The sequence below is a fragment of the Vanellus vanellus genome (assembly GCF_965231255.1).
Source record: "Vanellus vanellus genome assembly, chromosome: 20".
NCBI lineage: Eukaryota > Metazoa > Chordata > Aves > Charadriiformes > Charadriidae > Vanellus > Vanellus vanellus.
The window spans coordinates 2,347,713-2,371,277 of NC_138925.1; the positions used below are offsets into that span (position 1 = coordinate 2,347,713).

A 23,565-nucleotide genomic window follows, 5' to 3' on the forward strand; every position below is an offset into this window, starting at 1 on the left:
CGTCCATTTCCTTTCAAGCCACTTCTCTCCCAGCCTCCTCTGTTGCATTTTCCCCTCCGTATTCCCCCCACGACATATTCCTACCACGTCAGGCCAAGCTGTCTGAGGCAGGACAGGAGGGCATCCAAGGGGTAAAGCATCTTTCCCTGTGGAAGCGCCCCGGTCAGAGAGACATGCCTCGCTGACCTGCTGACGACAGCAGGGCAGCCATCACCCCGAAGAGCGAATTTCCCACAGCAGGGACTGGTTTTCCACCCCGAGTTTCATCCAAAGATAAAAATTTGCTGAGCTTCCAATTACTGCGACGCACTGAGAGTGGGAAATGGGAGAGAGAAACCACCAGTTGCTTTAGCTTGTGGATATAAAACCACCTCTACCAAGTCTCGGCACCACCGTCACAGCTCATTTAGCTGTCCCCTGGCAGAGATGGCCACGGGAGGACACACAGAGCAGCATCGACCCACCAAAAAGAAGCAGACAGAGCCATTTTGTCCCATACCACATGGCTCCAGCAGAGCCAACTCGCCCAACATCATGAGCGGGATCAGCCACGAGTTCATCCCCATCACAAGTGAGCTCAGCATTCCCTCGGGCAGAGGCATCGCCTGCGCCGGTGATGTGAGTTGGCTCTGCCGCCGCCGGCCTCCGCTCCTGGGCCCGTTCCCACCGCTGCGTGCGGGCGGGTTGGCTTCTTCAAAGCAATTCCTGCCCGCCTCTGGCGCCACATTCCTGCCATGCCGGAGAAGCGACGGCAGCAGCACCCCGGTGTCCCCGCAGACACGGTGAGGACCAGTTGCTCCTTATTTTAATTGCCAAACAGACTCTGCCCCCCACCCTCAAGCTGTAAGACAGGAACGTAGTTATGGAGTGACTTAATGACCTCTGCAGATTTGGAAATGCTACAGGAACCCGGCTCGGGCGCATTGATAAGGATAACTTACTCGGTGCCAGCTGGAGCAAGGGGCAGGCTGCAGCCAGGCGGGAGCAGGGGGAGGGAGGGATGGAGAAAGCCACGCAGCGAGATGGGTTTTTCAGACGCAGTGCTCAAGAACAGGAGGCGCAGGTGTATTTTTCACCCTGGTAGCGGCAGTCCACATCCATTTCCCATCACACAGACCAGCTACAGAGTTTAAGGGCTTTACTTCCGAAGCATTTAAACAACCGCTCTCTCCAAGCAGGTGCCTTTTTTTTGTAGGGAATAGATTCCCGGGCAAAAAGCCTCCAAGAGCCGTACGTGCCCCCGGGAAGAAGAAGGGAATCTTTCAGCTTTTCCTGCCTGGTTTGGCAAAGGTGTTTGCAGGATAGACCCCTTGCAAACAGATGGCGTGCCCGATGCGCACGTGTTTTCTACCTCTGCGTCCCCGGCGTAACTCACGCGACACTGCTGGGTCAGTGGCGGCAGTGTCCACCCCGAGGGGCGAGAGCTCCCCCGCACACAAGCGGCGATGCTGGATGAGCGCGATTCAGAAGACAACAGATGCAGACGACGAAAAGCTTTCAGAAGTTCAACACAAACGGCCAGAGAAACCCCGAGGACTGAGGAGGACAGGGGCTGGCAAACCAAAGGGAGGGTTGATGTGCGTTGTAAACCTAAAGCCACTCAGATCAGGCAACTAATCGCTGTCGCAGAGCAATCCTATCGAACCCAAACAGCGATAGATTAATCTCCCAGAAACCAGCCCTCCACGTACAGGCAGTGCCTTCCCAAGGAGGCACTGCTGCTTTTGAAAAAAACCAAACAAAACAAAACAAAACCAACCAACCAAACAAAAAAAAAAAACAAAAAACCACCCTTCACCTGCTGATTTTTCATCGCTTGCCCCTGAAATATTTCATATTTAATAACACAAATTCCATTAGACACATTTTTCAAAACCACCCAAGCGAAGAAAGGAACAAATTAGCATCCCGTCTGCCTCGGCACAGACTTAACCGAGGGACCGAAAGGCACCGAGAAACACCTGAGCTCCACAGAGCCGCAGCTCAGAGCCTGCCAAACAAGCTCTGGGCTCGCTCTCTGGAAGGGCGATAATGAAGTTTAAACTCTATATTCAAGGATGTTGCTTCCTTTGGACAGCAGGGCGTAGCTCGCCGTTTCCAAACGCAGCAAGCCCAGCTGCCTGCGCGCTCCCCGCAAGGCCGTCTTTTGCAGCAGAAATGGTTGAAGGTTTGTATGGAATCACAGAATTTCAGAGTTGGAAGGGACCTCTAGAGATCATCTAGTCCAACTCCCCTGCCAAAACAGGATTGCCCGGAGCACATCATTCAGGACTGCATCCAGGCGGGTCTTGAAAACATCCAGAGAAGGGGACTCCACCACCTCCCTGGGCAGCCTCACCGTAAAGAAGTTTTTCCGTGTATTTGAATGAAACTTCCTGTGTTCCAACTTGTGCCCATTGCCCCTCGTCCTGTCACTGGGAACCACTGAAAAGAGCCTGGCTCCATCCTCCTTCAACCCACCCTTTAGATACTCGTAAGCATGAATAAGGTCTCCCCTCAGCCTTCTCTTCTCCAGGCTAAAGAGTCCCAGCGCTCTCAGCCTTTCCTCACAACGGAGATGCTCCAATCCCTTAATCGTCTTAGTGGCCCTTCACTGGACTCGCCCTATCCCTCTTGAACTGGGGAGCCAAAAACTGGACACAGTATTCCAGTTGTGGCCTCCCCAGTGCAGAACAGAGGGGGAGAATGACCTCCTTTGACCTACTGGCCACACTCTTCCCTATGCAGCCCAGGATTCCATTGGCCTTTTTGGCAACAAGGGCACATTGCTGGGCCATGGATAATCTACTGTCTACCAGGACCTCCAGATCCTTCTTCTCAGAGCTACTTCCCAGCAGGTCTGCCCCTAACCTATACTGGTGCCTAGCATTCTTCCTCCCCAGGTGCAGGACCTTGCACTTGCTTTTGTTGCACCTCATTAGGTTCTTCTCTGCCCAGCTCTCCAGCCTGTCCAGGTCACGCTGGATGGCAGCACGGCCCTCTGGGGTGTCAGCCACCCCTCCCAGTTTGGTATCATCAGCGAACTTGCTGAGGATACACTCTATCCCCTCATCCAGGTCATTAATGAATATATTAAACAAGATTGGACCAAATATTGACCCCTGGGGGACACCACTGGTTACAGGCCTCCAACTAGACTCTGTGCCGCTGGACAGACAGAGGTACAGATGCAGTTTTCACCTGGGAGCAGCAGGCTCCTGCCCCGCACACGTGCAATGGGATGACCTCGGTGTGCTGCGCTTCATGGCATTTCCATACGTACCCCCAGCTAGATTACTTTAATTACCAGGATTCTTCCTCAAAAGACACACTTTACCTTTTTATTTCTGCACCGCAGCTGAAATTTCAGAAAGATTTCATCCTTCAGTGCTCCCTGCCAGGAGAGGATATGTGGCTGTCAAAGGCTACTACCGCTTTGCTGAGTGGTTACTCATCTCCTTGTAAACCTGCGAGCCCAAAAAGGGTAAAAACCTCAATATATTTAAATCGGAGAAAGCAATTCCGAGTGACCCAGCACCGAGACAGCATCCGTCCCAAAGGACGGCACAGAAGGAAGCCCAGAAATTTGTGGTTTTGTTTCAGAAGGGCAGAAATGAGCTGCATGATAAGCAAGCTCCGGTCAGGCAGCAGACTCACCAGAGTTCGGGCAGAGTTTCCAATGGGGTCAAGTGACTCCGGGCTTGAGGGCTCAAAGAGCATTTTGATCGTGGTGGGAAAGTCAGGATTTTTTTGGATGATAAGGCAGAAAGTTTTAGCTCTGCGAAGGCAGCAATACGCCCTACTGCTACTAAACTCAAAGGGCAATGAGGAAGAAACGAACCAGATCAGGAAAAGAGCTGGAGAAAAGCTTTCCTCTCTTCCAGGTTGCATTCAATACTACGACAGCAAAAAGGCACCGTACGTATGGCGAGGGATTTCCATCCGTTTCATTAATTTGTTCTACTTCGAATATCAGACACCCACAGCCAGTAGCTGCGGTCAAAATTAGAGACCTTATTCTGTGCCAGCTATCAATTTTTCACTCCTTTCGATTCCCAGGAGGCCAGCAGCTGTGATGCAGCTTCAGCGTGCTTAAGGTGATCCCAAGTTTTTATTAAAAAGTTCGGCATGCCTTCAATTAAAAAGGGGCGTTCAACACCGCACCGAATTCAGAAACACACGGGTACGCGAAGACCATTTTGCAGCCCTCCCCTCAAGGGCTGTAAGTGGAAATACGATGGGCTAAACGTTGAAAGTTTATTTTCAAAACCTGCTTCTCTTGGTTTCCTTCCTTGTGTACGTGGGAACGTGTAAAACACCTCGCGAGCTCTGTTCTGGTGTCTCGGGGACTGGCAGCAGTCCGCAGACTGAGAAATGCTGCTCTAGAGTGGCTACTGGCACAGTCAGGTCAGGATTTTGCGGTGTTTTTTTCATCCCCAAAGCAAGGATGTGTTTTAGATCGTTCGCTATGTTACCGCAAAGCAAGTCACTCTGCAACGGGAACAGAAGAATTGCAATAAGAGGTCGGGGCAGGGTATTTCAGTAACGAGTCTCAGCTAGTTACCTCTATTCAGAAAAAAAGAAGATGCAAAACACAGCCAAGGACTGAACAATCTGCACAGTCTCAGGAGATCTTCAGACACAGTGGGTTTTAAACCCAAACGCGAGGTGGTTTCCACTACTCTAACCGCTGTTTACTCTTTAGAAACCCCACGGATCCCTTGGACTGCCCTGCAGCCACAAGTCCCGCAAGTTATTTACACCACGAACGAAGGTGTCGCCGCGATCTGCAGATGCAGAGGGCTGGATGAAGGAGATGATGAAAACGGGGCTTTTTTTTTGCTCATGGCAATGTTTTCGCACAGCTTCGTCAAGGGCAAACCGCTCTGCTTGCGCTTGACGACTAACGGGCAGGTTTCTTGCGCTCTCAGCCAAAAGAGCCTCCCACCGCATGGGGACCACATCTGATACAACCACCTCAGGCAGGGGACAGCAGAGTCTCTCCTACCTCCTTTGGGCTGTTAGTTTTGTTGACGAAACACCATCAAAGGCACCTTCCCCTCAGCTCACAAGGGGAAACCCGATCCTCAAACCTCAGCAGCTCCCACTCAGAGCACGGAGGGGACCTGGGGGAAGAACAGAGCCAAGAACTGACATGGGAGAGGGTTTTCTTTGCACACTTACTGCGTCACGTTAAGGCTAAACAGAAGGTTTTAGTGCAAACTTCTAGTTGACAGTCTGTACTCATTTTCAGGCTACAGCAGTAAGACTCAGGGAGGATCAGCTGCTCTGATGTGGCTACGTATTGATGCTGTGAACGTGGACAAAGAGGATCAGAACATCTAACGAATGAGTTTTTCCTTCAAGACTGTTTTTATCCTGAAATCTCAAGAAAGAGATGAGAGGCGTTCCCATCTTCCCCAGCAAAAGCAAATGTAGCATGACTTCAGGGAGACAAAAACACCAGGAAACAAGTCCTGGGGAGTTTTACCCCCCTTACGGAAGGGTGGACGCAGGGCCGGCTGCACGGCGAGCCTTGTCGTAGCAAACAGGAAAAGCGGAGCCGTGAGCCTCCTGAATTCCTCTGATATCAGAGTGGGATATCACGGCTTGGCAGTGGGAAAACCCACTGCATCAAGGAGGGGACCGGGGTCTTTCCAGCTCTTGTCTTCCCAGGTGGTCGTTGAGAGGATGGGGATCACGCTTGGCTGAGGACGATAAAGCGAAAACAACAGGGATGATGCACAGACCCCGGAGGACTTCAGCTAGCATTCCTCTCCCTGCAAAGACCTGGCCTTTACGGTGTCATTCCTTAATTTATAAGTGCAGTGAAAGGCTCGGTTTTAAAAAGAAAACTTTTCCACCTCTGCCCCATAACCCCTGGGAGCACAGGCAAAACTACCGGCATTTTTCTCTCCGATTTAGAAAAGGTATTTCCCAGTATAGTGTAGGGTTCTGGCAGAGTGAGGCCAAGTGCAGGGCTCCTGAGGAATATAAACGAACAAATACAGGAAGGGAGAAAGTCTGCAGAAGTACAGTCTGAAATAGCACAAGCAGGCCAGAGCGATAACTGCCTGGGAATAGGCTCTCAATTCTGCCTATAAATGATCCGCTGCAGCCTGAGGATGACATGAACAGGACACAGACGATGGCAAAGGGCAATGGTAGTGCTGGTGGCCGAGGCCGCCTCTCCGAGGACCTGTCAGCAGTTTTCATCGCATGGGGATGGAAGGGATCCCATCAAGAGCATCTCACAGACCTGCACAGAAATAAGACGGACCCTCCTTGCCGCTGGCGTGGCAGATGCAGGGGTTGAACCCGGGCATCAGCAACCCCGCGCCAAAGCCCTCGCAGCTCCTGCCTTACCCATTGCATTAAGTCCCCGTTTCAAACGGGTTTTGGTTTCTTTCCTGGCTATTTCGGCTGCACGAGAGCTCGTTTCTGGGGAGCACCAGAGGACTATCGCCACCAAAGCCACCCTGCCTGCGCCCTTGCCGCGAGAGCGGCGTGCCGCAGCTTGAGTTACAGAGGAGTCGAGACTAACCCTCGCCTCTAGCTGGATAAACAGACTCCAGCGCAAACCACCTCCAGTCCTCCATCGGGTTCTCCTCTGTGCAGATAGGCTAAAAGTCAAAGAAGCGCCCAGATTAATTATGCAAATAAAGGCAAAGAAAGCATCCTCAACACAGGGAGAAAGGCACCGGCCTCCCAGGGACCACCTACCCTGGGATAACACTGCAGCTTCCCACGTAACACAGGCCATTAATTACCACTCCCCTCCTGCTCCAGCAAGATTCCTATGTGGGAGTGAAGGAGGTGGAAAGTAGCTCCAAAGCGGCCAGAAGAGCTCGAGGGAGAAGAGTTTAGAGGCATTCCTGTTCACGTTCCCAAAATAGAGATCCTGCTGCCTTACACCCGCCTTTGGAGAACATTAAGCCCCACCAGTAAAAAGCGCTACGTAAAAGCTAGGCATTAACTCTCTTGTTCTGCTCCAGCCTAATAAGTAGAAAGTCAATGCCATTGTTTTAGATCTAAGCAAAAAAAAAAAAAACAAACCAAAAAACCAACCAACTTTGAGACCTCAAAAATTAGGGTTTTTGGAAGCAATTATCTCCCTCCTCCGTCTCCAAGACTAAAAAAACATGGGCCAATTATTTCTTTGAAGGCTAAATATTTACTCCTCGATGAAGTGCAGCAGCTCAGGCTGGAGATGAATTATCCAGCTCTGATGTCATCTAATGCCTGCAAGTAAGAAAACCCAAATGAAAACAGGTATGAACAAAACAACAACAAAAAAGGGTGTTTTCTCCTGGAAGAGCCCTTCGGAGAGGGGGAAGGGATGAAGCTGTTTCAGCTCACCTGAGCCGTGTCCAAGGCATTTAGCACAGCCCTGGCACCACGCTCCCGTTCCCTTTAGGTAGCCCTACCCAGGTCTCGTTAGATAAGATGCCCATGCTTAACGAGGGCACAAGTAGAGCGTGTCAAACCTCCCCAAGCAAGAACTGGCCTTGTGGAGAAGCTGCCATCTTATTCTGGAGCGAGACCTACCCTATAGGGCCAGGGGTGGGAACTCCTCCTCACCTCCACAAGCAATTAGCCTGCGCACACATTGAGCATTAATCAATCAACGTCAGCTCTTCTTTAAAAAAAAAAAAAAAAAAAAAAAAAAATCCCTCCTGCCTTATTTACGTCTGAGTTCTGAGTTTCAAAGCTCTCTGCTTTTGCCCCCTCCAGTCACCATTCTTTCCCAGGCGGCGGGTGCCAACCCTCTGGTTAAGGGCATCAAAAAAAAAAAAAAAAAGAGCAGCTATGTGTGCAAGAAACCACCACCGGCACAAGCGCGGGGTGACTCATCTCCTCTGAAGACCGAGGAACAAGAGCGCTCTCTGTTCGGTGAGACTGCCTCAAGTTTCAGTTGCGATCCCATCTCGCTACACGCGCTCATGACAGCATACAGAAATATTTCCTCGGGGGATCTTCCCATGGGACTTAACTCTGACACATATTCCCACAGGACTCGTTCTTTTAAAAGTGTTATTTGTTAGTAAGGCAGTGGGAATTTGACTTTGCGAAATACCAAGAAGAGTGACTGAGATGCGGAGCTAGGTGCCGGCGGCTGGACTCGTTAACGCCACTGCGAGTCGTGCCCCGCATTCAATCCGACGGAAGAACTCATTGGGCTGCAAGAATAGATGTCCTGGGTCAGAGCAGAGGGCTGCATCGCCCGGCATCCTGTTTATGCTACCCATGGCCTCTTCTCCACCCCTGAGCAGCTACGGCAGGGAAGGAGGAAGAGCGAGAGCCAGTTTCCACATACGTTTAGACTGTGGTTTGTTTTCTTCCTCCATTTTAAGTCCACGACTGCTTAATTCTCACCTGTAGGCATCACACAGGGGATGCGCAGATGCAAAAATCAAATCAAAATATTAAGAGTTGCGTAGACTGACGTGCAGCCAGCAGTCATCGAGCACCAAGTTACACGTCAACATTTCAAAATGACATCCCACCAATTCCCAGATAACGTCACTATGCAGAAACATCTGGATTTTGGAGGACTTCATATAAGGAAAAAAGTGTCAGACAAGAAAATACGACTTGAAACTATAACTGAGTAATCCAAAATACTTAGACCACACGAAGCAGGGTCAGAGGGAGTCTGCACCCAAGCAGACAAGTCAGCAAGGAGCGCTTGGTGGATGCTGAGCTCCTTCTCCTCTCCCTACTCTTCGTTAAACATAAAGCTGTTGCTGAAAAGGCTAGTTTAATACTGACTTCCCCCACACACACAAGCTTCCCCCGATTCTTCTGCCTTTCTCGAAGTTATTTTAGTCAAATTCAGAAATATAAGGAAAACAAGCACGCCGTGCGTGATGTTTTGAGTACAAAAACCAGTGTGGGAAATCATTTGTGGCGTTTTCCTGCCCTGCTCAGAGCCTGTGGACCTGCAGGAATGTACCTGTTTTCCCACGCTCTCCCGCTCGCTGTGGGTAGCCCGCACGGGCATGTCTCCTCCACTCCTCAAAATACCTCAAGTGGCAGCTACCAGACTTATTACAAAAAAAAAAAAAAAAAAATTAAAAATTTCAGCTCTGGGACAACACTTCTTATCAGTAGAGGCTCTCGTGACCGCAGGTAAACGTCACTCAGCCTGCGTGGCACAAACCAGCTGCTCCAGACAAAGAGAAACAACTCAGCGCGGTGCCGCAAGCACGAGAACATGCATGTTCTGCGGCTAAAAAAAAAAAAAAAAAAAAAGGGGGATCTAACCTGAAAACCTGTCAGATAATGATAAAACACATGGGGAAAGACAGAGTCAGACCAACCAGCCCGAGGGAGGAGGCGAGTTTTGATGAAGTGGTGGGGGAGTTGCACATCTGCTGTCCCTCACCTGATGCCAGGGGCCGGATCCATTCCTTGCTATTCAGGTCAAGTCTCCAGAGGTCATTGAAGGCAGCGTTACAACTGCTCTGCGTGCAGCCACCGAACACGTACATCGACTGGTTAGCATCATAGTAACACGCACCTAGGAGACAAAAAAAAAAAAAAAAAAAAATATCAAACACACAGATTAGTCAAGTCTCTGAGTCTCTGTGACCTTCACGCTTTTGGGTGCTAAAAAAAGATCATTTTCTTTCCCCCCCTGGGTTTCAGACAGGAGAAAACCAGACAGGCTGCCCCCACTTCAATAAAACCACGGGCCAGCTTAGGGGTATCCCTGACCACCGTAAACCTCCAGCAAGAACCTTCCGAGACGATTATCCCCTCAAGCAGAGCTGTCCCTGAAAGTGCAAAGGAAGCTGCCTTAGAAGCTCGTAGTTAATTAGATTAGCTATGATTAACGCACTCAGGACGCTTACCCTCTCTAAGCTAGTTCGTATGGTTTATAAGGTTGCCAAATTAGACTGAGAAACTGGCCTGTGTACCAAGACCTGGTCGCTTATTCTCTTTTTCCAGTATTTCACCCCATCTCATCACAGAAAAGTACCACTGAAACATCCGGACCTTACGCATCTTTCCCCTTCACATCTTCGGGGAAAGGATTAGGCAGTGAGAAGGGGAACGGGGAGGCAACACGACGCTTGACAACCTTTCAAAGATACCCAGGGAAATAAAGAGCTTTTGGCCCCCAAGCAAACTCCGCAGCAAAAAAGAAAAAGTATGCAAGCGTCTGCAGTTAGTGTGCTGTGGTACCCGGGCACCTCTGACAAGAAGTAAATTAAACATAAGATAGAGCAGACAGGACTTGCTCATCTTATCTGCTGTGGAGGATGAGCAAGATTCAAACGTGTTCAGAAAGTTAAACCTCTTCAATTACAAAGAGGTTTTCCCAATTTCTGCCTTTGCCTCCTCAAACGCAACTAGTCCCGTTGACTTCGTACGGCAACCCCTCGCCTTCCACCTTCTTGAGTTCCCGGCAAGGCAGCAGCATCTCTTCCACGTCTTGCCTAACTCACGAGAAGCGGGACGAGTGCCTGATGGCGACGCCAGGAGAGCAAGCACATCCTTCGGCAGCAGCTTTGATAGACAAACGCACATCAGTTCCCAAGTTTGCACGCGAGGATTGAGGAGTGAAGGTGATCTTAGCCCCCGGGCTGGTCTGGGTGATGGGGCAGCAAGTTCTTCTGCACCCACACCCTCCCAGCCGCCGGGGGCCGTCTGCTCCGCTGACCAGTGCGCAATGGCAAACTGTTTGAAATTCAAACCTCCCTTGACCTGCCGCAGCCTGAAAAGTCTTAATTCTTGGGTTTTCTGTAAAAGTCTTCCCTTTCTTCCCCCTGAGTTTTAGCCAAAAAAAAAAAAAAAGGGTGCATGGCATAGCTAGCAGGAAGGACAAGCTCGTTTCTGAAACCTCGATCTGTCTGTCGGGTGTTGCTCTGTTAGTTACTGCATCTCCCAGGACATATTTAATGGTATCCAGACCCCAGGAATTCAGCATCACACATACGGGTGGTCCCAAAACACTAAATCCTGTGTGCAGTCCCTCAGCACCAGCCAGGGGAGCAGCGGGCTCTGACCTGGATACCTACCCGCCTGGCTATATTTAGACAAAGCCAGAAGTACCCAATTTCCTTCCAAAAAGGGACCAGACATCGCCCTGGCATTGTCTCAAAGAGGACTCACTGCCTGTATCCCGCTCAGAACTGAGGCATCTCTCTGTTAAAGCCCAACTTCATACACAAGTGCCCTCAAATAAAAATAATAAAAATTTAATATCAACCCTTTCGACGTGAGTAGGGCCTCCCCAGAGATTCCTCGAGCACTTATTATCAAGTCTGACAAGGGGAAAAACCACAATAAATCATATCCACACAGACATGCGCCAGTGCATAGTAGAAAGCCGCAGTGTTTTATGCTCTGGGAACGCTGAAGGGTACCAGCCAGGGCTCGGAGAGAGCAGGAGTCATCGCCCCCGCGATGACAAGCGATATATCGCCCAACACGAAAAGCAAGAGGAAAAGTCAAAGTTCAGGCGGGCAAGACCACGGCACAGGGCAGCATCTGGCCCTGGATCGGAGACGGAGGTGAGAAGCACTTGTGATTATGCCGGAGCCCCTCCGCAGAACATCTCCAGGTTGAGGACCACGTGCTGTCGCTTCCCTTGTGCTGGTTATTTACGACAAGATAAAGGATTAACATGCAAGTACAGCAGGTTTGACAAAAAACACCAATATTTATTCCACGTCGAAGGAAAAACAGAGATAGATGCAGGCAGGGGGGCGAGTTGCACTGTTCCTCCCCCCCCCCCCCCCCCCTCCATCACGTGTTGCACACAGCTGTTCACCAGTTAAAAAATAAAAATAGATTCAGATGAGCTGACCTGACGGGACACAGGACTGCTCCGGAACTTGTACTGACATAAAGGCTTTTTTCTATTTGAAACAGCAGCAATAAGATTAAAAAAAAAACTTGAAAAAGGAGCGTCTGGAGTAAAGAGCTGATAACCTACTTTTGGTAGCAAGAGAAAACGATTCAGAGCAAATCCCCACGAGAAGCCGTCCCTCTTCCAGCTTTGCTCTAGACCAGTACAAGCACGTCCCTGGTTTCCATTGATCCAAGCCCGCAGCCCCAGTTTTGCGGGCTGAAGGTATGCGTTTCCAGTGGGAAAGAACTCTTTAAGGCAGCCCACCCATACATACCGCCGGCGATATTCATCTGGCCGCTCTGAATGAATCGCAACGCCGTAAACCGGCGCATTCAAGCGCCCGCAGACAATACCGTGGGCCCAGCGGGGGATGAGATGATGCCCGGTGGCCTTTGCCGAGGGTCCCGTTGTCTGACCTGGGGCTTGTCATGCAGATCCCCTATTGAAAAGCCAGCAGCCCTCATGCCCTCGGCTTTTAGTGACAAGTCCGGGGCACTTTGCTGACCACACAGTGGGAACGGGGGAGCTGGGGACACGGGATGCACGAGGGCAACGGTGCTCGTAAGAGGAGACCACCCAGCTCTCCCCCGTGTGCATCCACACGACGTCCTTATGTGCACCGGAACCGGTCTTCATCTCAACCCACATCTCGCCAAACTAACACAACACACACCTACATGCCACGGCACATCGCTTCGGGGCTCTGCCTGGGGTGGAGGATATATAAATAGTGGTGTAGTGGACTTGCCTAGGATGGAATCGAGGAAGAAATAATGATTAAGAGCATTTTTACAGCTTTACCTACTCCCTAAGAGTCAACCCTATATCGGTTTTAGACGGTGAGACCCCTTGTAGGCTGCAATGTCACCTCCACCCAAGAAGGCACCAGCTGGCACTTCCCACCCTACGTACATGCAGCTAAAACCCAGTGCAAAGCAACGCTGTGGGTTTTTTTTCTACTTCACCTTTCTTGAAAGGTTTAGTTTCCATAGAAAACTAATCACTACCTAAACCATGACAGGTCGAGAGCCTCTTACCTCCTCCCCACGCCAAACCCTTGGCACGCACGGCTTTCACACAACAGCACAGCTCGTTTATTATTTTGGAGGGGAGGTGGCAGCATTCTTCTCCTCTATTTGGATTTAAAAACCAGGCCAGCCAGCCAGGCACCACGACGGCATGTATTTTAATCCTAGACCAAAATAATTTAAACTGCGCTTTCCTACTTCTTCTTAGCGAGCCAATTAAAGCATCTGAAGCGGAGGAAGACGGATCAGTTCGGGGGGAAGAAAAAAAAAAAAAGAGGGAAGGGGGAAAAAAAAAAAGCACAAGTGAAAACTCCAGTTTATATCAGCCTTGCAAAGGTGTAGAATAAATCAGGGGAGGAGTGCCTTTAGCTGGTGCCTTTAGCTCTTTTTTGAGTGGAAAACATTGGATGGATTTTTAAAAACAAAACAAAACAACTAAAGTCCCAGTAAAATGCAGTGATCCCCAGAGTTTCAGTATAGCAGAGATGGCGTATCTTTAACTGGAAATTAAGAGAACAAACATTTCTGATGTTTGAAGACACGGATACCCAAACAGACCGCAGAGTCAGCTTGTTTTGAACCCATTCCTACTTCCCCCCTCTGTGCTGCACAGCAAAACATCAGAGACACTCACCCGGAGCGCAAGATAACCGAAATGAAGATCAACTGGGACGGGAACACTGAATGCAAACCACTTGCCCTTTGCAATAATGAAAGGGCATTGACTTCTTAAACTGCGAGTCCATCAAATAAAGTCACCCATCCAAGTTCAAAGGTCGTATTCTGGGGGGAGATGGGGGGGCGGAAAGCTAGCTTGGCTACTGAAATCCCATTGCTACACGGCCCTCGGCTCAAAACGGCACCGCAGCTTTGGGGCTAATGGTTGACAGCCCTCGGTGTCGGCGTTCCCAGGAGCGCCCTTGCCAAGCCGATGCTGCAAGCATCGGCCGTTGAGCTGCTGGCAACCGCCTCCTCCAACGCAGGGCTGGGTTTTGAGCCGCGCTCGGCTCGAGAGCCGGCGGGACGGTGGCGCCGAGGAGGCAGGGCTGCAGATGAAAGCGCCCGGTCCCGCTTGGCTGGTGCAGATGTTTACACACCAACTACGCCGCAAGTTGCGGCACGATTAAAAAAAAAATAAAAATAAAATGCACCAGACCTCAGAAAGCTCAGCTTCTCCAAATGCCTCCACGTCTTTGTGGGGAGGGAAAGAAAGTCCCACAGCTATCTCTCTATTCTCTAAAACACTATTTTTCCTGCTCCTTGCAGTCCAGGGACTCGGTGCAGACAAGAGGCAGCGATATATTCAGCAAAGCTGGGCGATATGAAGAGCCGTAGCTCTGGTAGAAAAGCAGCCCATCCTGTAAAACAAACAACATTCCAGCTTTTACCTCTCCCTCGCCTCTGAGGGTAAACCCACAAAATTGCTTTAATTAGTCATTGTGGTGGTGCCATGCTCCCCAGACTGCGTGGAAAAAAAAAAAAAAAAAAGGCAGTATTTAAAATTAGTCACTCTTCCATCAAAGGATCAATATTTCTGGCACAACGGTCGGCATTCCTCTGCTGCTTTTCCGTTTCTGCATTCCTGCGCCTTCTGACATCGCTTTCTGATTGCGGCCAGTTATTTAACCACATGAGTCATCGCCCTGCTATGATATTTGTAGGCTCATACATTAGCGCTAAAGAAGAATTACATGACTACCGCAAACATTATAGCTGCTGTTCAGCTCCAAAACCTACCCATGAAGTATTTCTTCCAGTAAGCGCGTACATCGAGAAAACAGCATCACTGATACTGTATGATGTTCTGCAGCTTCAGTCTTTAAAAAAAAACTTCTAGAAAACCTTTAGAAAAGCTGCAGCTCATCCATAAAGTTCGTTATCAGTTGTACGATTAGCGCCCTTGCCAAACTCTCCCTCCCCATGAGATGACAGCAACTTCCATTAGTTATTCCTTATCAAACAGTTTTTCTATTACTCCCTTCAAAATTGATAGAAGACATAGCGACCTCTAACTACTTAAAATTCTCTCACTTGTCCTTTTGAGCATTTCTGGGATATTTCTAATAAACCCTGGAAGAGCGAGAAGCCCTAGCCACTTCTTTGACGCCAGCTACCGTTGCCTGTTGACTTCAAATCACTCGTGCCTGGTAGATGACGTCTTCCCACAAAACCCAGCAAATCCCTAAACCTGGCACATCCCTCACCCCTTAAAAAAAAAAAAAAAAAGGGGGGGGGGGGGTTGTGAGTCCTCCCTCACTCCCCAAACCTCCTGTTCTTACTTCACCTCGCCCCATCGCATCTTAGTATTTTAGGTCATAGCTTTACAGATACAGTTCAAATTTTTTGCTTTTAATGATTCGTAGCTTCAGTTTAATATTGGAATCCATCCACAAACACCCAACGCTTTGTCGTAGGGAAAGCAGATACCGCAGATCTGGAGAACCGCTTTAAAAAAAAAAAAAAAAAAAATCAGTTTAAGTCAGCAAACAAGTTAATCCAGATTAGCTTTCTGCGCATAAAGTGCATTAATAACGCTTCTGTAGCAACCGAGGGCCGACCAGAGCCAGGACACTGTCAAATACGAGGCTAATACAGATTACATGCTCCGAGGGCAATGGCTTTAGTAAGACAACTCATTTTGGATGGAGTACAAGAGCAGCACGCTCAGAGGAAGCCCCCGGCGGGCAGCAGAATAAATTACATGGCACACAGCAGTCCTCGGTGCAATATTTGGGTCTCCTTCAGGTAATTTCTTGCTAGCCTTAAAGCTCAGCAGTTGCAAAAAGGCTGCAAAAATTGAAGGGAAATACATGCAAATCTACAAGTCATTAATAAGCGCTTTAAAAACACGGCCGCTTAAAAACAAGCTATGAATGGTGGTGCCTTTTTTATTCTTTAGGAGGACAAGGAAATCTTTGAAGAGCACAATGACTTCACCAGAACTTCCCGCAGCGTCTCCTGGACTTGTCTCAGCAGGAGGCTGTGCATCGGTTGCTTCATGAATTATTACTAGGGAGTATGAAAATTTTATGCCTGCTCGCTCTTGGAATCGCACAGCTTACCCCATGTTTATTTACCTTTAGAAAAATGAAATTTGCTCCCTGGAAGATCCGCCTCCCGGAGGGCTCAGACCCAGAGACGAAGCCCCAAGGACTGAATTTTTGTCATATTTGACTACATCGCCTGGCAGAGCATGCTGAGGTAGCTAGATGCTATTGCAGTACAAATAACAAGTTTTATTTAAGTATCTTTCCCTCAACGGGAATGCTTTCTCTGTTCTCTCCCAGAAACCTGGAAGCAGGGCGAAAATTCACCCATACGTTAAGCGGCGTTGTCGATCGAATCGCTTACTTCTATCAGCAAAAATGTATTTATCTGCAAATAAATCCCTACCCCACCTCCCCAAATAAACCCTACATAATCGTAAGAGTCTTAAAATGATACAGAAATGTCTAGAGTGACAGATAGTTTGGTCACGATGCCTACCTATTTTCTATACTATTTTACGTATCAAAACACTTTTCTTTCTAGGTTTCAAGCACTAATTTGTCATCTTTTATTTTGGCATGGCTTCCAAGAAAGACAAGGCATTGCAGTCAGAGTGCGGTATCAGGTCTGTAATACGCTCTGACGTGCAAAGCATTTCTGCTGTCTTGGTCTCAGAGACATTTATTAATGAATGGGCCGATAATGTTCATTATGTGCCTGAGATACGCTTGCCTCAATGCCTCCCACCTGCAGTTCTGTGTTTTATTTTGAAGCAAGCCATACTTGGCCTCCTCCAAACTGTATTACTGACAGATGCAGAAGATGATCTGTTGTAAAAGCAGCCAGCATACATCCCCGAGCGCTGCGGGTACGCAAACTCGTTGGCTTTGCTGGTAATGACCCGAGTCTAGAGGCTAAGCGAGGTTCCTATTGAAGGGGACACAACGCTCAGTGTAAGGGCAGCTGCGGAAGAAGCCCATGCGTAAAATTTGCAAAACCAGAAAGCAAAAAATCCCACCCTAGCGCCACTAGCATCTCCTATGAGCCACGAGCCAATAACCACGACGAGCAGCTACCGAATTCCCTGTTTTTGCACAAAGCGCTTGCGTCGGCAGAGCTGTGCGTTACACCGACCGGCTGAAACTCTGCCGCAGCGACGGGCACCCACGGCGCTGCTCCATCGCTGGTGACACGGCGCAAACCCCACGTTACAGCCTCCCGTTGCAAATCAGAGCTGAAGAGGGGGCAGCGGAGCTTCTCCCAGCAGCTACTTACTGTGCGAGAAGCGTTGCGTGATGGGGGTCCCAGGGTAGGGGTAAGTGCGACTCTCCCACTGAATGTTTCCTTCTTGCACTGCTTTGATAAAGCCGTGATAACACTGATGGGCCACACCTAGGGAAAAACAAGATGTCAGCAAAATTTGGGGCGCGTTTGGAACAAACTGTGCCTGCACAGTTGCACAAGTGACAGCAATTATAAAGAAACCCTGTATTTAGATTACAAATACGCCGGTGGAAATTCGGAGGATTAAAGAGAATAAAGAACAGGGACTCTGCAAATGTGGAAATCAGCAACATTCACCGAACTGATTCACTACATTTCCGATATCCGTCAGCTCTAGCTTGGTAAAGCAAAGCCTTTGTGAAAGGTAAGCACATGAGAAGCCTTCGCGGAGCTGGTTTCCAGCCTCCTCTGCTGCAACACAAACCTGCTGTCCCCTAACCACAGCCCCAGAGGAGCAGCTGCCATTCCCTTAATGGACCGTAGGGGACAAATAATGTGCAATAATGAATTTTTAAGCACGTGCACGCAGCTACTGCACAGAAATCGACAATAAATACAAGAGGAGACATCAGTGATAAAACTCACTGTGTCTTAGGTGAAAATATTCCTCCTTAGCCGTGTGAGGGAGTAGATCCAGCTGACAACAACTCTTCCGTGGAGCAGGCCAGCCCCAGAGCTGTAATTAATTCTGTGTATGGAGTACACGTGTCTGTGTTTGCGCTGAGAGGGGACAGAAACTGCTCCCCATGGCAAAAAAAAAAAAAAAAAAAAAAAGTCTGGTGCAGATTTACAACGGTACAACGGCAGCAGCTCAGCCGATGCTCAGTGGCATCCGCTGTGCTACGGCAGCCCCTCGCACTGAGGATGCCACAACCTGCCCAGATTTTCCCCACCCCCCCCAAGGATGTGCTTACTGAAAGCCCCAGGCCAGGAACCCCTCCAGCAAGAAATCACACTTGAGGATATAAAGCAGGAAGTTTTAAAAAAATAAAATAAAATGAAGCCCAGGGTCCTCAAGCAGCTGGTCCCCCAGAGTCACGCGGGAAATGTAATCCGAACTATAGGATTTCACAGCAGATGTATCCTGACAAACAGGAAAAATTAACCAGAAGAAAACAAATCAAGTGTTTACCTCGAGTGACCTCTCTGCTTCCCAGCAAGCAGGTTGGCGATTAAACTCCCCTTTTTTTGCTATAATTGCTGCAAAAATGGCACAGCTGCCCAGCACCATTCATCCCCTGAGACTTGAGACACGGACAACTCATTCCAATGCCACGTTGTGCCTCGGGCTGCTCATCCCTTCCCCTCTGCTCCAGGGACGTTTCCCACAGTCTCTTTTGGGGTGAATCACCAGGTGCTTGTTCATTCCAGCTGCATCCTCTACATCTCTTAAGGCCACTCCAGGAACAAGCATGCGTGAGAAAGCACACCCAAGCAGCAACTCAAGGGCCTCGGACACTTTTTAAAAAAAAAAACCAACAAAAAAAACACAAACACACCCCTTTCAACAGTGGTGCATGCTGCTGCCGACCCAAAATTATGCAAAAAGAGTAATTTTGTGCAATGTTCGCTTCTGAAGTACCTGTGGTTTTTTTTTTTGTTTTTTTTTTTTTTTTTTTTTTTGTTTTTTTTTTTTTTTTTAAAACCTTCAGCCTGTTAAACTCCGGGCAAGGCAGAAAATGCCTGGAATCTGAGCAATGCTTTCACATGTGCAGAGAAGTTCACAAATTAGACATCACCCCACACGCCTGCCAAAGGCATTGCTCACTTGACAAGCGCTCTGCGTTTTCCAGAAGAAACAAGTTACCCTCGCGCAGCAGCCTGCCTCACTTCCTCCAGATTTAACTGTGGTCTCCTCTTAAACTGCCCGGTTTTTAATGAAGCTTGCCATCAAAATGCATGCCCCCAACAGAAACGTAACAGAAACCATCCAATGTATTCAAAAATTACCAAAGCAATTTGCTTGTACCCTCATCCAAACTTTACCTACCTAGCTGTTGTATCATATATATCTAGCATTAAAATATCCCCATAAGGCTTCGGAATTAATGCTGCATGGAGGCAAAGCAAAGTATCTGTATCTCAGGGCTACTCTTTCAGGAAGTCTGAATATGTAGATCTATATTAATGTAGATTTTATACACCACTTATCTTCAGCAGAGCCGTAAGAACCAGACACGGTTTTGTTTCCAGCCAAAAGGATAAGCTTTGGGAACGTTAATTACTGAGCAAGACGCAAACAAAGCACAATTACAGCCACATTAGACATGGGAGACCGGCAACGGGGGAATGCTGGGTGGTGGAGAGGAAGCTTGAATGCAAGCTCAACGGCGCTGCAGGTCAGCGGCGCACGAGGAGCGTTGAAAGGCAGCATAAGTGAGCAGCTGTGTCATGCAGGGTTTGGGGTTTCACTCTTTTAAAAGCACAAGAGGCTGAGGGGCTCAATTCTGCACCAGTATTTGCAACGTCTTCAGCAAAGCAAGCGACCCAGTGGATGTAGCTGATTTTCTTGCATTCTGTGGATGTCCAATTTTTGGGTTAAAGGGGGAAAACAACAGGCGAGGCTAAAGCAAAGCAAAGAGCAGCTGGGATAGGAATCTGTGTTCCCACAATTAAAAAAAATGCACTTTCACTACAGCTGTTTGTACCTTTGATTAGTCGATACCACTGTTTGCAGACAAGGGCAGCAGTTTTGTGCTCCTGATACGGTGAAAGGAAGGAGAGGATATATTCCAAAACCTCTTCTGGGAGCTCCAACATCGATCTGTTATGCCTGGTCTCCTCGACCTCCAGCTCAGCATGCGGCTCATCGTCTTGCTCCATTGTCCCTTCGACCACAGCGTCTTCTGGATCCACAGCCATGAAACCGTCATCTTCACTGTCCGAGGAACTGGCCATGGCATTCCACTTCACAGCTTCACGAGGGGCAGAAAAAAGACAACAGTAAGGTCACAAAGAAAATGAATAGCATCAGAAATGCCTCCACATCAAGCTCTACCACAGCAAATTCTAAGTTGAGGACGTGGTTTTTGCAAAGCTTTGAAGCAGGCTGCACACAGTTTAGGAACACGCCGTTCTCCATCGGCGCAGCGCTTTCCCAGGCCACTTCATCTCTCATCGCACTCAGCCCCACCATCGCCTACAGACGATACCAGAGAGAAAAAAAAATAAACCTGGTGCAGGAATTGCAGCCTCGCCAAGCCCTGCTTCCCTTGCTGGGCGCGAGAAGGCATCACACCGCCGCACTGGATTACCCCGGCTGGATTACACCGTGGGGCCCAGCAGCAACTGGGAAAGGGATCCCCATGGAACAGAGGGCAATCCAAGGCAAGCCAGGATGGAAGGGACAGCTTTGCAGCCCCTCCTCCCCTGTGAAACCAGTTCTGCCAGCCAGCCTGCTTTACCCCAAGCAACTTCTCAGCAGCAGGGGGGGAAAAATCCCTGTCCCATTCTGCCTTAACATCCCCCCTTTTTCCTTTTTTTTTTTTTTTTTCTCTTTTTTTTTTTTTGTGAAATACTTTCACACAGTTCTTACTGGCAATAAGTGAGGAAAGAAAAACCCCCACAGGATTTACTGCTGCTGAAAGGCTGGAATATCAAATATTGTATCTCCAGCTATTCAGAACATCTTAAGTATAAGGTAACGTACCGATGACAGAAATACATCATGAAATAAATCCATCTTAACGAGTGGCTGTGTCCAATTTGGCCATTTGGCAAGGTCTGCAGTTAAACCCATGCCCGTCGCTGCAAAACAAATCCCTGGACCCTATTTCCTAGGAAGCAGCCAACCTGTTTTGGGGAGAGCGGTGAGAGTTTTCCCTTCCAGCACCGCTGGGTGAAGACCAAGGGACGTAACTGCTCCATGACTACGCATGGATTGATAACTCAGACCAAAATAACTCATGAGGATGACACGTGGACTTTCTTTTCCAGAAACTACAATCACAAATTCCCTTTTTATCTTCACCTAGCAAAGCAGGTTGTAACGAGAGACCCAAAACAGGGCAAGCTCTCAGCTCTTATGTCTCTCAGCGTGAGTTTCTCCCAACACCACGAAGCAGAGGCTGCCCAGGTCCTAGATCGACTGAGATGATGGGATGCGGATCAACACACGGGACAAATCCCACCTGCAGCGAGCCCAGGAAGCAAACCTGCACCTCAGAAGGGAAGACAGCACACAGCTTTTTGCCCAACATACTTAAATACAAGTAACTTGGCACCACGTTGGTCATAAACTATAGTATTTTATTTTTACCACTCTCTCAGTATTGCAGAAAACATGACCGGAAGGAATTTAAGATACCTAGTTATGAGGAATAAACTAAGCTGTTGTCACAAGCTTCCAGTGATGCAAACTCTGCTGTCTTCCCCAGCTAAACCCAGGGTTTTCCCATCCCAGCATACACCGAGCCTGAAGCGTCATGGGAATAGCAGACGGCGGAGACGTGGAGCAGAAAAGCTTGGCATGACAACTAATTCTTGCTCAGAAAAATGACGTTCGACAGCATTACTCTCCACTTTTGTCAGGTTCCCTGATGAAGCAGCTTCAGAAAATCCGTGGGACTGTCAATCTATGGTAGAAACCACGTCAAAATTAAACTTACAGTTATCATCCTAACAGATGCTCCGCACGTTTTCCCGTGTCAGAAATCCTTCTTAGAGTCAATGTTATGACAGAGAAAGGCTGAAACCCAAACGCTTTGACACAAGCGCTGCTGCTGCCAAACTGCATTACACAGCAGATAATCTTTGGGAATTCGTGTATTAAGAAACAGAAAACTGGGGGGAGTGGGGGAGGCAAGCAGAGCTGCACTAAAAGAATAATTAAAAAACAGAGGGTTGGGTCTTTTCCAAGCAAAAAGGTCTATCGTCGTGAAATGTATGTGCTGATTTCCATCTTGACGCGGCATGGCAGGAAGCCAAGGGCTGCCGGTACTCCAACTTTGGGATGCGGTTTTGCTTGAGCCGGGGAGTTCGGAGTAAGGAGGGTCGGTCCCTATCTCAGGGTTTGGGAAAATCAGAGAGCAGCACATCTACCCAGGCAGAGCAGGCAGAGTTTCACACCCTAAAAACGTGCTAGAAAACCAAACAGAAGAGCATTTATATCCCGATCAGGTACAATGGGACACCTGCAGGTGACAACGCCGAACATAAGCCTGGGCTCCACAGGTTCACACAAGACATCTGTTGTGTTACTAAGGTTTAGAAGCAAAGATTATGTGTTTCCCCAACAGCTTTTATTTACCCTTTAAATAATGTCCAAAAGCTGCTGAAGGAACTCAGCTGAGAAGTGCAGGAATGCACGCCTGGCTAGCAAGGGTTTTTTTTGTTCCCAATTATTAAATCCCACTTTCAACCCTCTGGAGCAGGCTTGGGAACCACACAACACAGCAAGTTCATCACAGGCACAAAACAGTCTGGGGGTTAGAAAAGCATCTCTCAGGCCCGTTTTAAAAAGGCAGGAGGACCAGGGAAACCCTTCGATGCCTCCCAACAGCACGTGCTTGTGCAGATCTGGGGATGAAGAAGCTGCACTGAGTTCTGTCTGTCTTTAGCAGACCACTTGATAACATTATAAATATTCAAATACATTCCCTTTGCTAGATCCTCCTTTTTTAAATGTTTGAGGGTAAGGAACAACCATCCTCCAAGCTTTCACACCCACGCTGTGTTATTTTTCTTCAGGAAAACAAGACTAGCAATAAACTCAACTCCCAAAAGGCAAGGCGCCGTCAAAATAACCCTACAAGCTTGACCTGCCGTGGATTCAGCTTTTGCTCTTACAGCACAGAAACAGCGGGCTGGGAATAACCACCCCCGGATTGCAAAGCAGAAACAGCCCTGTCCTATAACCCTGCTCCAACATCAAAAAAGGGAAAAGGCTAAATAAACCCAGGCTCTTGGTAATAGGGAGCTAATGCACCCCAGCCAGCTCCTATTACCAATTATTCAGCAGATCCACAAAAGCAAATCCCATGCCAGTGTTTTTACTAGTTATTCCAGGAGCAGAACGGAGTGTTTCTGTACAGTTTGCATTTTAGGGGGATGCGGTAGGTGCTTTCTCACTCATCCTGGCTCTCCACTTGCACCGAACTGAGCTTCAGTTTGGAGTCAGCCTAGAATTAATCTCCGAGTACTCAAAAAGCCGCAGTAAAGGGCTTTAAGCAGTTGCATCTCGTCCAAAAGTACTTGCAATTCAATTAACTTGCCCAGACGGATCCAAGAGTCACTTTCTGCTTGGACCAACTGCAGTAAAAGCCAACACAAGCCCCTTGAAGCATCGTATTATATTTTGCACCCTACAGCCCTCCTGCTCTCGGAGAATCGCCTTTATATTCCAGCAGCAGTAATGTTTTACAGCGCTCAGAAATTAGCCTAAAGCACTACCAAAGAGGGATCGCAACTGCTTAAAATAACATG

The 23,565-nt window shown here is 48.6% G+C and overlaps 1 protein-coding gene across 1 annotated transcript in view; it reads right to left on the reverse strand.

The window, feature by feature from the left end:
* The window catches only part of FBXO42 (F-box protein 42), a 34,724-nt gene extending 14,672 nt beyond the window's left edge, over window positions 1–20,052 (reverse strand). Inside the window, exons 1-3 of the mRNA XM_082493347.1 lie at window positions 19,791–20,052; window positions 17,134–17,250; window positions 9,368–9,502 (exon numbers count right to left, since the gene is read on the reverse strand). Of these exons, the coding sequence (XP_082349473.1) occupies window positions 9,368–9,502; window positions 17,134–17,250; window positions 19,791–20,040 (502 nt within the window). The 5' untranslated portion in view covers window positions 20,041–20,052. The remainder of the gene's footprint in view (window positions 1–9,367; window positions 9,503–17,133; window positions 17,251–19,790) is intronic.
* Window positions 20,053–23,565: the final 3,513 nt, after the last annotated feature.